Source organism: Lissotriton vulgaris, chromosome 9, assembly GCF_964263255.1.
Source record: "Lissotriton vulgaris chromosome 9, aLisVul1.2, whole genome shotgun sequence".
Classification (NCBI taxonomy): Eukaryota; Metazoa; Chordata; class Amphibia; order Caudata; family Salamandridae; genus Lissotriton; species Lissotriton vulgaris.
The window spans coordinates 840,456,020-840,472,575 of NC_141697.1; the positions used below are offsets into that span (position 1 = coordinate 840,456,020).

At 49.4% G+C, this 16,556-nt stretch overlaps 1 protein-coding gene across 1 annotated transcript in view; it reads right to left on the reverse strand.

Moving 5' to 3' along the window:
• Positions 1-16,556, reverse strand: part of ATG2A (autophagy related 2A) — a 2,120,972-nt gene that overhangs the window by 72,550 nt on the left and 2,031,866 nt on the right. The window contains exon 30 of the mRNA XM_086939522.1: positions 5,808-5,960. Within this exon, the coding sequence (XP_086795648.1) occupies positions 5,808-5,960 (153 nt within the window). The remainder of the gene's footprint in view (positions 1-5,807; positions 5,961-16,556) is intronic.

The following is a 16,556-nucleotide window of genomic DNA, read 5'->3' on the forward strand; positions in this document are numbered from 1 at the left end:
CAGTTTTTATGCAGGGAGGGAAACCTTCCTGCACATAAACTATCCTTTGAGGCTTATTCCTCTTTCTATGTATGCTGCAGAATGCAGTGAAGTGAAGAAGTAACAAGGAGAAATTAAGGTATTTCTCCTCATTACTCCAGCCTTGGATAGATGTACCATTTTGGCGCTAACCCATGCTTTACCGACTTTGATAAATATAGGTTTGCATAACATAAAAGTCCACTGCAAGCTCCACGTGCATCACAACAGGAATTGTATAGTGTTTTTTTTTTGTTGTTTTATATAGCACATACTTGACCAGAAGGTATCGGGTATCAGAGCGCTTTACATGAGCACCAGTTGTGTTACACGAGGACACATTCATTTTGGTTAGGCACCGGGAGATTGACCACTACATGCATCAAGGTAGGCTTTTGGATTCCTTAATTATGGAACCGCAAAAGCCTATGCATGTGTAGGAATCGCTAAAAAATTGCGATTCCTACACATTACTTATTTGCGACTCGTAAATTGCAAGTCGCAATTAAGGAATGGTTTCCCATTCACTCCTTTGGGCCTACAGGCCCATAGGAATTAATAGGAATTGCATGCGCAATTTGTGAGTGCCCATTAGGTACTTGCAAATTGCGCATGCAATTTCAAGGGTGCAAGGGTGCCAAAGTTTCAAGTTCGAGCATTTGTATAGCGCACTACTCACCCAGAGGGTCTCAAGGCGCTAGGGGAAGGGGTATATTATTTGTCGAATAGCCAGGTTTTCAGTTCTTTTCTGAAGGAGATGTGGTTCTGAGTAAGGCGGAGGTGGGTGGGGAGTGAGTTCCAGGTCTTGGCAGCCAGGAAGGAGAAGGATCTGCCACCCATGGTGGATTTCCGGACGATCTTAATTGGCGGGTGGGTTTGTAGAAGGACAGTCGAGTGTTGAGGCATTCGGGTCCTAGATTGTAGAGGGCCTTGTGCGTGTGGGTGAGAAGTCGGAAAGTAATTCTTTTGTTGACGGGAAGCCAGTGGAGGTCTTTTAGATGTCCGGTGATGTGATCTTGGCGCGGGATGTCTAATATGAATCTCGCTGACGCGTTTTGGATGTGCTGGAGTTTTTTCTGTAGTTTTGTTGTGATTCCGGCGTAAAGTGTGTTACCATAGTCCAGCCGACTCGTGACCAGTGCGTGGGTAACAGTTTTTCTTGTCTCGAGGGGGATCCAGCGGAAGATCTTTTTGAGAATGCGAAGTACGTTGAAGCAGGAGGACGAGACGGCGTTGACTTGTCTGGACATCGAGAGAGAGGAGTCTAGGATGAAGCCGAGGTTACGTGCATGGTCTGTGGGTGTGGGTGCTGTGCCCAGAGCGGAAGGCCACCAAGAGTCGTCCCAGGCTGAGGGGGAAGATCCTAGGATGAGCACCTCCGTTTTGTCTGAGTTGAGTTTTAGACGGCTTTGTTTCATCCATTCGGCAACTTCTTTCATGCCTTCGTGAAGATTGGTTTTGGCGGTGTTGGGGTCTTTGGTGAGGGAAAGGATTAGCTGGGTGTCGTCGGCGTAAGAGATGATGTTAAGGTTGTGTTGTCGTGCGATGGATGCGAGAGGACTCATGTAGACGTTGAAGAGGGTGGGGCTGAGTGAGGATCCTTGAGGTACGCCGCAGATGACTTCGGTGGCCTCTGAGTAGAATGGGGGAAGTCGGACTCTGAGTTCTCCCGGCGAGGAATGAGATGATCCAGTCCAAGGCTTTTCCTTGTATGCCGATGTTGCTGAGGCGTTGTATAGGGGTGCTATGGCAGACTGTGTCGAAAGCGGCGGAGAGGTCGAGTAGGATGAGGGCCACTGTTTCTCTGTTGTCAAGTAGTGTTCGGATGTCGTCGGTCGCTGCAATGAGGGCGGTTTCGGTGCTGTGTTTGGCTCGAAATCCAGATTGAGATGGATCAAGGGAGTTATTAGATTCAAGGAAGGTGGCGAGCTGGCTGTTGATGGCTTTCTCGATGACTTTGGCAGGGAAAGGGAGGAGGGATATGGGTCGGTAGTTTTTCAGTTCTGAGGGGTCTGCTGTGGGTTTCTTCAGGAGGGCGCTGAGTTCGGCGTGTTTTCAGCTTTCTGGAAAGGTAGCAGAGTTGAACGAGCAGTTGATGACATCGCGGAGTTGGGGTGCGATGATGGAGTCAGCTTTGTTGAAGATGTGGTGGGGGCAGGGGTCAGAAGGCGAGCCAGAGTGGATTGAGTTCATGAGGCGAATGGTGTCTTCAGAGGAGATTGGGTTCCAGGCGCTGAGGTTGTTAGTTGGAGGAGTAGGATCAGAAGGGGTTGGGGCGGGTAGATCGCTGGGAGAATTCTCGAAGCTGTTGTGGATGTTGGCAATTTTGTTGTAGAAGAAGGAGGATAGTGCATCGCAGAGGTCCTGGGAGGGAGTGATGTCGTTGGATGCTGCGGTGGGGTTGGTGAATTCTTTGACGATATTGAAGAGTTCCTTGCTGTTGTGAGTGTTGTTGTCGAGACGATCCTTGAAAGCGGATTTCTTGGCGGATCGAATCATTTGGTGATGTTTGCGGGTGGCTGTCTTGAGGGAGGCCATGTTGTCCGAGGTTGGGTTTTTTCTCCAATTCTTCTCCATGGTGTGGCATAGCTTCTTGGATTTTTTAAGTTCATCATTGAACCAGGGAGCCTTTTTGCTGGTTGATTTCATCTGGTGCTTTTTCAGGGGTGCTAATTCGTCTGCGCTGTGGGTAATCTATTGCCTGAGGTTGGTGGCCGCTTGGTCTGGGTCCATTGAGAGTGTGGGAGGGATTTGTTTGAGTGAGGTGAGGAGTTGGTCGGTGGTGATTTTGTTCCAGTTTCTCCGAGGAAAAGGTTGTGGACGGTTGTGGGTCAGGGTGGTTTTGTAGCTGAAGTAAACACAGCTGTGATCCGTCCAATGGAGAGCTGTAGTGCGATCGAAGGAGATGTGCTTGCTGGAGGTGCAGATAGGGTCGAGCGTGTGTCCGGCTGAGTGAGTGGGGGTGTCAACAAGTTGTTTGAGTCCGAGATTGGCCAGGTTGTCCAGAAGGGTGGTGGTGTTGCTGTCGTGATTGTTTTCAAGGTGGTAGTTGAGGTCTCCTAGAAGAATGTAGTTCTCGGAGGCGAGGGCGTGTGGGCTGACGAAGTCCGTGATGTCATCGCTAAACTGAGTGCGGGTGCCTGGAGGCCTGTAAATGAGGGTGCCTCTAAGTGTGGTCCTAGGGTCGGTGTGGATCTGGAAGTGGAGATGTTCGGCGGTTGCGAGATTGACGTCGGAGCTGGTTGTGATTTTGATGGTGTTTCTGTGGACGATGGCGAGGCCTCCTCCTGTTTGATTGGTGCGGTCTTTTCGGATAATCTTGTAAGCGTCCGGTATGGCTATGGCGATGTCGGGAGCGGATGATGTGTTCATCCATGTTTCAGTGAGGAAGGCGATGTCAGGTGACGCAGTGTCGAGTAGGTCCCAGAGTTCTGTTGCGTGTCTGTTGATCGAGCGGGTGTTGAGCAGGATGCACTTTAGGCGGTTTGAGTCAGAGTTGTGTTTGGAGGATGTGGATTTGGTGAGGGTTCTGAAGCAGTTGAACTTGCAGGAGAGGCAGGCGAAAGGACCGTGAGTGCGTCCTGGAGTAGCTTTGCAGCATTGTGGTGAGCGTCCGGGGTTGAGGGCGAGGAGCGTTGCGGCATCATATTTGATTTTCGTGGGCTGGGAGCAGCGGGGACCAGGGGGACTGGCGCTGGACGCGGTCCAGGCGCGGACGGGCGTAGACGGGCTTACCTTTGGCGCACCTTCGGCGCGCATGGGGCGCGACCGCTGCGCGTGACCGCTGCACGCAGATACATCTGTCATATGTGGATGGTGGGAGGGGCGAGGGAGGGACAGCTGTGAGGCCGAGGGCGGGGTGTAGGTCCGGGCAGGGAGGCACAACAACACACGTGAAGATGGCTGCTGGCAATAAAGCAAAGTAAACCAAACTGGATTGGGGCAATACTCCGCTATGCGCTCAAAAATTCAACAGAAATGAAATAAATTAAGGCACAACCCGGCGGTAAGCACACACAAATCAGCGTGTTCGGGTCAATTAATTAGATAGTTCGATTTGGCAGCGCGGGTAAATAGGAGCGTCAAAGTTCTATATTACGGGCAATGCGAGGAGGCTGCAATCACATCAAAATCCAAGCAGCGCTACGATTAAAAGTATCAAAGTTAAAAATTAGCAGCAATGCGGGGAGGCAGCAATCAGAGTCAATTTCAAGCGCTACAATACCACTGCAGTCGGGGTGAGGAGCTGCGTGGGGGAGCGACCGCCTCTGGAAGGATCAGGACGGTCACAGAGGAAATGGCGGAGAGTCGGGCCAGGAGATTCAGTGGGAGGGAGGGACAGCTGTGAGGCCGAGGGCGGGGGGTAGGTCCGGGCAGGGAGGCACAACAACACACGTGAAGATGGCTGCTGGCAATAAAGCAAAGTAAACCAAACTGGATTGGGGCAATACTCCGCTATGCGCTCAAACATTCAACAGAAATGAAATAAATTAAGGCACAATGCGGCGGTAAGCACACACAAATCAGCGTGTTCGGTTCAATTAATTAGATAGTTCGATTTGGCAGCGCGGGTAAATAGGAGCGTCAAAGTTCTATATTACGGGCAATGCGAGGAGGCTGCAATCACATCAAAATCCAAGCAGCGCTACGATTAAAAGTATCAAAGTTAAAAATTAGCAGCAATGCGGGGAGGCAGCAATCAGAGTCAATTTCAAGCGCTACGATACCACTGCAGTCGGGGTGAGGAGCTGCGTGGGGGAGCGACCGCCTCTGGAAGGATCAGGACATCCTCTTTCCTTAAATGCAATCCCAACTAAAATAATAGCAAATTCTGCGATTCCTTAAATTGCGATTTGTGCATTTGGGATGATGCATCAAAATGCAAAAATACTGTTAGCAAAGGGCAGATTCTGAGAATCTGCCCGTTTGCAACCGGTTTTTAGTTTGATGCATGGGGCCCTAAGGGATTTGTCCAGATTCACAGGATGTTGAACGTCATTGCTGAGACTCAAACCGGGTTCCCCAGATTTGAGATTGAGCGCCCTAGCCATTAGGCCACATCCTCTCTGTTCTTGACAGATCTAAGGGACTTTTGTGCCAGTGGGGAGGATTTAGAGGGAATTGTCATCAGTACCTTGCTTAATTGTCTAAAAGACAGATTTAACGCCAGGCGATTCATGAGCAGAAACCACAGGATGTGAATTTAACCTTTCTGAACTTCTGGAGAACCCATAATGAAGGTAATAGGCTATATTCTGTTTTTCTTATTTGTACAGAAGCCATTTCACATCACCTAATTTGCAGTGAGTCCATATTAGGAAAAATATTGATCCCCGACGTCAAAATCACATCCCGCTAACATCATATCTTTGTAGGTGTACATATTGACTTCTCAATGACTGTAACTCCTGTGACAGTATTAAACATTTAATCTTACTAATTTGATGGAAATAAAAGCATTGGCAAAGCCAATAGGTCTCGCCTTTGGGACCTTATAAGTGTTTAGCCATGCAACAGTTGATGTTGTTGCACCAAGGATATTGTGCTGGCTGCATAACTAAATACTTATAAGGTCCCTAAAGCGAGACCTATTGGCTATGCCAATGCTTGTTAACAAAAGAGAGCTTTTGCCGACATTTGGCAGGAAGCCAGTCAGAGCTACACCGATTCCCCGTTTGAATCTGAGAAGTGCCCGCAGCACTGTAGGCCTCCCGCCCCTCCCATCGGTCAATGTCACCTCCTTCTGGAGTCTGTTTAAGAATCACTTCAATATGTTGCAGCATGCTTACCTCTCGCACAGTGTCGTAGGCTTTGGCAACGCCCTCGCGTAGGTCTGCTGGCTGCTTGTTCCGCTTTAGCTTTCGGGCATATTTTTTATCCATCAACGCTTTGCTTACTGGGGGTGTAGGCGAGAGGATATCGTACACTGTCTCTGCAGTAGCCTAGGGGCAAAACCAAAAACCGTAATGTTTACACTAGGAAAAGCAATGAGGCTACTCTTGGCTTCCCTTTAAGAAACGATGGCTAGAGAAACAGGTTGTCTGTGGTGCATCTCAGATTACAAATGAATATTCCGTATTCTACAAGACCCCCCCAACATAAAATATAAACAAAATTGACTCATTAGAATTTAACAATAACATGTTATTAATTGTATGGATTGTAAACAAAATTGGCAAAATATACACTACTCATCAGCCTGGAGTCTTCTCGGTCATGGTTGCATTTGTTTACTCGAGACTATTTAATTTACTTTGGGAATACTTTCTGGACATTAATCTCGGAATGATTAATTTCCTGTCCCTATTTTTAGCTGTATACTCAGCCTCGCATAATAAAACATTTCATGAATAAAAAATATGTACGTATATCCATAGACGGGTTGGTCTTTTGAACTGCCATTCACATTTTGCTTCCTCCCACCGCAGGAGACAGCATGGCGCACTGGATCAGAACATTTCAGCTGGGGGCTTTATTGTGCTGTGATCACATGTGCACACACATCCCCAAAAAAGTGCACCTTCGTGCCGGGGCTGGTGGGCCAATACTTGTATTTGGCTGGTGCTTTTTTCTTTCAATTCTTTATCCTTTTTTTGAATTTTTTAAAGCCGTCTCGGTCTCTACATGTTTAAACAGTCTTTCAGATTACAGTAATTCATATTCAATAATAGCTTTTCTGTGCACAAATACTTTCCCTCTGATGTGCATTGAAACTAAACATTGTGTGTGTGTATATATACATATATATATATATATATATATATATATATATATATATATATATATATATATATATATATATATATATGCCAAGACCCGCATAGATGTGTACATGTACATTAGAAAATGGAAGCTTAAAAAATTCTTCGAAATTAAGGAGGGTTTAAATAACAATACAACACAAGGAAGTGGGACGGCTATTAATGTCCTTCCTAATTTGCCTATGCTTCCAGCTAGTGACACTCGAACAGCACTTACTGTGCTTAATCTTTTGGGCAATGATGCTCTCACGGAAGAACTTGCATCCACACAGGATGAATTGAGGGCAGCTGACATTCCCCAAATTGGAGCCAATACCAGTCCCTTCAAACCAACGTCTAAATTTAATCCGACCATGCCCAGAGACTCTATAGATGTGTTTCAGGACGTGGTTGTAGAGGATCTAAAGCGACTACATCACCAGATAAAGCACAAAAAAAGATATAGAAGCAAACAGGAAACCGACTACTATACTTTGGTTAAGAAACTAAGTAATGACCACAATATTATAGTGACCATGGCTGATAAGGGGGGCAATGTGGTGATCTGGCCCCAAGAGGAATACATTAAGGAGGCTAAGAGACAGCTGGGTGACGACACTTGTTATTCCATCTCCAGTATGAAACACTTTGAAGCCTCGAGGGAATCACTCAAAAAATTACTATTCAAATACAAAAGGGATGGTATGATTTCCTCGCAAGAGTTCGAATTCCTCCATGTCGAGTTCCCTGTATTGCCAAAACTTTATCTACTCCCCAAGATACATAAACTGACAAGACCAGTGCCAGGCCGGCCCATCATTTCAGCCATTGCAGGAGTGGCTGAACACATCACTGAATATATTGATTATTTTTTACAGAGCCTGGTGCGAGATTTACCCACATATGTCAGAGACACTGGCGATTTCCTGGCTAAAATTCAACACATCCAGTGGAATGAACAAATGCTCTTGATCACTTTGGACATAGAGTCGCTCTATACCAGTATAGAACATGCATGTGGTATTAAGGCTCTAGAATTTTTTCTTGGTAACAGACCTATCAACTGTTACCAACATAACAAAGTTTTGATCGAATTGATATCCTGGTGTCTCCACAATAATTTCTTTCTCTTTGGGAGTGACCTTTATCTGCAGAAGCGTGGAGTCGCTATGGGGGCATGTTTCTCTCCCAGCTACGCGTGCTTGCACGTGGGCTGGTGGGAGGAACATGTCCTCAGGCGGCAACATGCTCAAATATATTCGGAACATGTTTTACTTTGGATCCGCTATATAGATGACGTTTTTTTGTTATGGCAGGGTGACAAACAGAGTGCACAATTGTTCATTGATTCTATCAATATGAACAATGAGAATCTGAAATTCACTAGTTCTATTAGTGAATGTGAGGCTGAATTCCTGGATGTCAAAATACAGATCCACAATGGCCAGATGACTACTAAATTACATCGTAAAAGTACTGCTGGCAATAGTATCTTGCACGCCAGCAGTGCACATCCCCGCCATGTGGTTGACAACATTCCCCTAGGTGAACTGTTGAGAATTAAGCGAATATGCAGTACAGAATCTGATTTGGTATCTTGCACCAATGAAGCTTTGGCTAGGTTTCGTGCTAGGGGGTATCGTGAATCTGTCCTTACAATGGCTTTGGCCAAGGCTAAAACGAGATCCCGTGCCTCCTTACTTGAAACGAACAATAGTGCTAATACATCCAGCACCTCTGATGAGGACAATACTAATCCGAGGTTCCTCACGCCATATAGCAGACAGGCAAGACAAATAAAAGCTATTCTCTCTAAAAGATGGCCAGTGCTTGCCACTGATCCTGTACTTAAACCTCAGCTAGCAGACATTCCCACTGTCACCTTCAGGAAGGGTCCCTCTCTCAGATCCCATGTCTGCCATGATTTTCCTGAATTAAGAAAAAAACAGGAATGGTTGAAAACTAGATCTGGCTTTTTACGCTGCACCTCCTGCAGGGCGTGTAAATTTGGCAAAAGTACCCGGCAATATAATACGCCATTCAGTCCAGACCCTATACAAATCAGGGGCCAATATAATTGCAAGACTGAATTTGCCATATATGTTTTAACCTGCACATGTGGACTCAGGTATGTCGGCAGCACTCGACAGCCTGTACACGTCAGGATCCTCCAGCATCTACGTGCAATTGTTAATAACGACCCAACTTACCCTGTAGCCAGGCACTTCAAGGCAATGCACAACAACAAACTGGAGTGCCTGTCCTATTTTGTCATCTCCGCAATTGATAAACCTAGGAGAGGCGGGGATAGGTTAAAGATGCTGAGAAGAATGGAATCTCATTTCATTCTTGAGCTAGACAGTAGATCCCCCAATGGTCTCAATAACACGGAAGACCTACATGTGTTTTTGTAAATCAGGCCCTGTTTCTGTCCATTATTCTGTACATTACCTTGGGTGGTGGGTTTTAGTCGGTTCATGCCCCCGCCCCCTTTTCCACATGTTTCATAATTTTTGTCTCCTTGCTGGGTTATTGCACGTATCATTTTGATATTACTTTATGGTGATTTATCACTTAGGTGGTTATATTTATTTCCTTTGGCACACTTTACTGAGGACATAGACATTATTGGTTTGTTCTGTATTCCGTGTAAATACATGTTTTTATAACAGTTCTCCCTTTTTTTTGACTATGATATTCCCGTGATTAAATGCCTTTGTAGCCCATGCCCTACCACTTTGCTGCTACGGTCATATGTTTACATATCTTGCTGGTTTGCACATTGATAGTTACAGATGTAACAAAATATGGTTTACATTTTAGCATATTTTGCACATTACCAATATTATTAATACTGGTTTTTAATCGCATCTGTTATGACAAAAAACCTAACCTTTTTAATATGCACTATGCACTTTAACAAGCTATTTTTTTACTATCAATATTATTGATTGGGAAGGCAAATGTATATATTTACTGTGGGCTATATACAATTGTTTAGCATCTGCATTTTATGCTTGGTATAGGGAGAAAAAAAAGTTTATTCCAACTTTTTTAACTTTTATATCATGGGTTTTATCTGTGTCAATGGAATATTTGGATTTTAACCTGTAAATGTAACATTCGAAACTGTTATAATTTTTTCCATGCAATTTGGAAGACAGACTAGGCTACCATTCATTTGTAGTTTGTCCTCACTGTTTATTATCACATGGTGTACTAAGAAAAAAAGAGGAGAAAAAAATGCACTTTTTTTCACTGTTTAGTGAGCACTATTTAAAACGAATGCATTACCGGCACTGACTGTCTGTGAGCAAGGGCGGATGCCCGAAACGCGTCAGATTGCCTGGTTGGACTTCTAAATAAAGAACTGTGCATATAATTATTGGATCCGCGTGGTTTCCTGGGTCGAGTGAATTCGGAGCTCGGTGACTGCATTTGTCTATATATATATATATATATATATATATATATATATATATATATAAATTAATTTCCTAAACTTGAAAAGATCCTTATCTTCTGGAACTCTTCGAAAGGAAAGCGGACTCCAGTTTCTTTGTGCTTCAATAGTTTATTGTGCAAATTATCGCCATGATGAGTTTGGGCTCTGCAGCCCTTGTTCACATGACATGACTCTACTTTTTCCTCCTTTTAAAGTGACAGTGCAAAGAAACGACCAAGAATACAGACAAGCGTCCTGTATTATAGTCCTGGCAGCATACTATATGATACTTTGCATCTAATTGAGCTATACCATTTTGCGATAGCATGCAATTTGAAGTGCAATTATAAATGTAAAAATAATAATAATTTAAAACATTGAACATATTGGTATAAATACATATTGTTTGCAATGTTTTAGCTATACAATTTACATGATTATATTATGTCTTGAATTTCAAAAGACCACAAGGAAATGTACATGGAACAAGTTAATAAAAACCTCTTGTTGTCTACTGGATTATAAAAATGACGCCCCTTCATTGAATAATGCAAAAGTACCCATTTTGCTATTTGCTGATGCTTCATTATTAATATCCACTACTCCAATAGGTTTACAAGTTTTATTGGATACATTCTTGAGCTTCTGCAAGAAGAGGAGGCTGGAACTGAATACCACGAAAACAAAATGTATGGTGTTCGGTAAACCAAGGGGTGGCATACAACAGGTCAAGATCAAATATGAACCCCTGGATCGAGTAAAAGATTTTGATTACTTTGGCATTGGCATAAATAAGTCACTTAGTTGGGAATATCAGCTGCGGAAGAGTCTCTTAACTTTATGTCAGAGATCGAAATCAGTTTTAAGATTTAAAAAAAATCCTACACTTAACCCCTGTCCCCGGCTCTTGAAATATACAGTGCAGAGGCCCAAAATGGAGCTCTGTATGGAGCGGAGATCTGGGGATTCACTCCTGTAAATCAGTTAACAACTTGTGAGAACAACTTCGCCAGTGATTTGATCGCACTACCTGTCACAACACCTTATTCCACATTTTTGTGATCTTGGGCTAACGCACAAGTTACTACTTGTGTAACGATATATCTGTAAGAGACATTAGTTAGTGATAGATTCCTTACCTTAGAATATCCCCAGACGTCAGACTGGATCCGGAAAGTTTTGCGTAGCAGTACCCTTGCGCGTCGGCAGGCGTCGTCTGCGGCTCCACGTCCGTCGTAGGCGTCGTGGGTGCCGTGATGACGTCGTCGGAGTACTTAGACGCCGCCTCCACGTGCTGACGTCAGTTCTTAGCCACAGCTTTTCCGCGCCAGAAGCGCAGAGCCATGACAAAAACCGACACTGGTGCCAATAATCTAGGGACCTGAAAGGGGATGACCTTAACCCTAGAAATCGGTTCGCAGAACGGGGAGGATGGGTGGGTCGGTAAGGAATCTATCACTAACTAATGTCTCTTACAGATATATCGTTACACAAGTAGTAACTTGTGCATCTGAAAGAGACACGTTAGTGATAGATTCCTTACCTTAGAATAGATACCCCAGCAATACCATCCCCGTGGTGGTGGGTCTGCGAACCAATATTTACACCAGAAAGTCCTGGAGAACAGAGCGGCCAAAGTAGCCGTCCCTCCGGACTTGACTGTCCAGGCAGTAGTGCCTAGCGAACGTGTGCAACAAGGCCCACGTAGCTGCCTGGCAAATGTCTTGCAAGGGCACACCTCGGCCCAAGGCAGTTGTAGTGGCCGTGGCTCGAGTGGAATGAGCCCGCAGCCCAACAGGTGGTTCCTTCTTAGCCAAGGAGTAACACGCCTGAATGCACATGATAATCCATCGAGAGATGGTCCTCTTGTGCACCGCTTTCCCTTTCTTAGCGCCCGCGTACCCAACAAAGAGTTGATCATCCACCCGGAACTGGCGTGTGCGATCCAGATAGAACGAGAGCGCACGTTTTGGGTCCAGACGGTGGAGCCTCTCCTCCTCTCTCGAGGGGTGCGGAGGCGGAAAGAAGGTGGGCAATGTAATGGTCTGCCCAATGTGGAAGGCCGTGACCACCTTTGGCAAGAAAGAGGGCCTAGTCCTCAAAACAACCTTGTCCGGATGGACTGACAGGAAAGGAGGCTTACAAGAGAGGGCCTGGAGCTCACTCACTCTCCTGGCAGAGGTGATGGCTACCAGGAAGGCAGTCTTCAAAGAAAGAAGGCGAAGTGGACAGTTATGAAGTGGCTCAAAGGGAGCGCACCTCAGAAAGGTGAGAACCAGGTTCAAGTCCCACTGAGGCATCACGAAAGGAACAGGAGGAAAGGTATGAGTGATGCCTTTCAGGAATCTGTTAACAATAGGGGACTTGAACAAAGAAGGTTGGTCAGGCAGCCTCAGAAAGGCTGAAAGAGCCGAAAGATAGCCCTTGACAGTGCCCAGAGCAGAGCCCTGCTGGGCAAGAGAAAGAAGGAAGAGAAGAACCTCAGAGAGAGGGGCATTGAGGGGATCCACAGCCTTTGCTGTGCACCATGCCACAAATCTGTTCCACCTGCAGGCGTATACCGTCTTTGTGGAGGGACGCCTGGCTGCCAGAATGAGGTTGCAAACTTCAGGAGGCAAGTCAAATGGCCTCAACTGTCGCCGCTCAAACTCCAAGCATGGAGGTGGAGACTGGACAGGTTCGGGTGGAGGACCGTCCCCTGCTGCTGCGACAGAAGGTCCTCCTGAAGAGGCAGACGAATCGGGGGATCGACTGACATGCTGAGTAGCTCGGGATACCAGTACCTTCGTGCCCAGTCCGGAGCCACAAGGATGACTTGTGCCCGGTCGCGCTTGATCTTCTTCAGCACTCTGGGCAGAAGAGGTATAGGCGGAAAGGCGTACAAAAGACCGCAGCTCCACTCGCGACGAAAAGCGTCTCCGAGCGAGTGCCGCCTTGGAAATTCCAACGCGCAGAACTGATGACATTGCGCGTTCTCTTCGGTGGCGAATAGATCTAACCAAGGCTCTCCCCATCGCAGAAAGAGTCCTTGCGCCACGTCCGAGTTCAGACGCCATTCGTGATCCATCGAGCACCGACGGCTGAGTTCGTCCGCCCTGGCGTTCAGAGAACCTGCCAGGTGTTGAACCACCAGAGTCACGCCCTGATGTTCCAGCCATTGCCAGAGGCGCAGAGCTTCCTGGCAAAGGGTCCACGACCCCACCCCACCCTGTTTGTTGCAGTACCACATGGCGGTGGTGTTGTCCGTGAACTCCTGCACTGCACTCCCTCGGACAGACGGGAGGAATGCCTTCAGTGCCAGACGAATCGCCCGCAGCTCCAACAGGTTGATATGGAGCCGGGACTCCGCCGGAGACCAGAGGCCTCTGATCTCCGCCTCTCCCAAGTGGCCTCCCCAGCCCTGGAGGGACGCGTCCGTCACAACTACGTGCTCCGGTTGGGGAAGGGAGAGGGATCTGCCGTTGACCCAATCGCGGTCCATGAGCCACCACTGCAGCTGTCTCGCAGTGCCCTCCGAGATCAGGACATGGTCGGACAGGTTGCCCCGGTGCTGGGCCCACTGAAACTTCAGGTCCCACTGCAGAGCCCGCATCCGCCACCGTGCGTGATGCACCAGAAGGATGCAGGAGGCCATCAGCCCCTAGAAGCCGCAGCGTCAACCTGACCGAAACCCGGGATAACGGCCGAAAGACCGGAATCAGAGCCTGTATATCCCGGACCCGCTGTTCAGGCGGGTAAACCCGAAACTGCTCCGAGTCGAGAACCGCTCCGATGAAAAGGAGCTTCTGAGAGGGGCACAGGTGTGACTTCGGCACATTGATGGAAAATCCCAGCAGGTGCAGGAGATCCGCCGTAGTCTGGAGGTGGCTGACGACTGCCTGGGGCGAGCCCGCCTTCAACAACCAGTCGTCTAGGTAGGGGAAGACTGACACCCCTAACCTGCGCAGGTGAGCTGCGACCACCGCCATCACCTTCGTGAACACCCGTGGGGCGCTGGTAAGGCCGAAGGGGAGCACGGTAAACTGAAAGTGCTCGCGGCCTACCGTGAACCGCAGGTAACGCCGGTGGGCCGGCAGGACGGGGATGTGGAAATATGCGTCCTGCAAGTCCAACGCTACCATCCAGTCTCCTGGGTCTAGGGCAGCCAAGACCTGAGCCAAGGTCAGCATTTTGAACTTCTCCTTCCGGAGGAAGCCGTTGACGTTCCTCAGATCCAAGATAGGGCGTAGGCCCCCTTTGCCCTTCTTGGGTACCAGGAAGTAGTGGGAGTAGCAACCACGACCTACTTCTGGCCCAGGAACGCGCTCGATGGCCCCCTTGGCCAAGAGGGCCGAAGCTTCCTCCTGCAGGAGCCGCAAGTGATCCCCCAATACGCGGTGGTGTTGCGGTGGCATGGCTTGAGGGGTCGTCTCGAAGGGGAGGGAGTAGCCCCTCCGGACGATCTGCAGCACCCACCTGTCCGAAGTGACAGTGCGCCAGTGAGAGTGGTGATGGCGAACCCTGCCTCCCACTGGCGTCACATGGGCCGAAAAGCACGGACTAGGAGGGTTTAGAGGTGGATGCTGCGGGGCAGGTGTGGACTGGCTCCGCTTGTTCCCCCGACCGCCTCCACGGCGGTTCCCATGGCCGCCGCCGCGCTGGACGACAGTTTGCGGCGAGTGGCTGGCGGCACGTGTGGGGACGCCCCTTCCTTGGCCACGAAAGGGGCGAAAGGCACCCCCTTGCTGGCGCGGGGCCGAGAGGCCCAAGGACTTGGCCATAGCCCTGGAGTCCTTAAAACGCTAAAGCGCGTGGTCTGCCTTGTCACCAAAGAGGCGACGGCCATCGAACGGCATGTCCATGAGTGTATTCTGCACGTCTGCCGAGAAGTTGGCGGATCTCAGCCAGGCGTGGCGTCGTATCGCCACCGTCGTAGCCATCGCTCTGCCCAGCGAGTCAGTAGTATCCAGTCCGCACCTGATGGAATACTTCGCTGCGTCCCGGCCTTCCAGTAGGGCTTGGCCGAGTTTGGCCCGTACCTCCAACAGACACTCTGGCAGCACCTCCGCCACCGTTTCCCACAGAGAGTGGGTGTAACGGCCCAAGAGGCATGCAGTGTTGGAAGACCGCAGTCCACAGCTAAGGGACGAGAAAACCTTCTTGCCATAGGCCTCGTACCTCTTGGATTCCCGATCGGGGGGAGCCGTCGGGAAGGCGGTCTGGGAGTTAGAGGCCTGGATAACCAGACTCTCGGGGTGGGGTGGGTGAACAGGAAACATGGGTCGCCCGGGGCCGGGCGGTGACGTCTGGCCACGTTCCTATCTACAGGCAAACCTGTAGCGGGCCTGGACCAAGTGCCCAAAAGAGCGTCCGTCAAGGCCTCATTAAACGGCAGCAGAGGCTCCATGGAGCATGACTGCGGCTTAAGGACCTCAGTGAGGAGGTTACTCCTCACGGCCGCGACGGGGAGCTCAAGGCCCAAGGCCTTAGCAGCCCTCATCAACACCACACTATATGTCGCGCCCTCCTCCGAAGCCACGGAAGGAGGAAAAACGAATCCAGTGTCTGGAGAGGTGTCCAGGCCACTGGCCTCCCCAAGGTCTCCTGTCCAGTCCATGTTAGACTGACATTCCCTTGTCAGAGGGTCCTCAGACCCCTCCCAATTCTCCTCGTCCTCCACCTCCTGAGATTCAGGGTCAGGAGTGAGTGGGGTGGGTTCATAAAATTGAAATTCTCTGAACGGCGTCGAGATCGGCGCCGATAGGCGTCGACCCGACGTCGGAACCCAGTGAGAGGAGGCATCGGGGACGGCGCCGCCCGAGGACGGCGCTGGAGGGGACACCACACGGACCGACGCCGGGGGGGTCGTAAGGTCCACCGGTGACGATCCATCGCCCGACGAGGGCCCAGCGGTGCCCTGCGGCGCCGGGCCCGAAGGCACCGACAACGCCAGGGCCGCTGTACCCTGCGGCGCCGAGCCCGAGGGCAGCGGCGGCGTCGGGATCGTGGAGCCCTGCGGCGCCAGGCCCGAAGGCGCCGGCGGCGTCGAGGCCGGAGCACCCAACGGCGTCGGGGTCATAGCCCCCGACCCACTAGGGCCCCCAGACGGGTTCACTGGGCCCGAAGGCGCTGCGGAACCCGTCGGAGGAGAAAGGGACCTCATGGCCATGAGGAAGCGCTCGATCTCCTCCGGCCTCGGGTTCAGCCCAGGGACCGGGGGGTATGGGGCCAAACGCGGCGCCCGCGACTCGCGAGGAGCCGCGTGGGCGGTGTCACCCGAACCCCCGGCCGCGTCGCGCGAGCGTCGGGGGGAGTCAGAAGAGCGATGATGTCTCTTCGACTTCTTATGCTTCTTACCTGACGACTTGGACCAG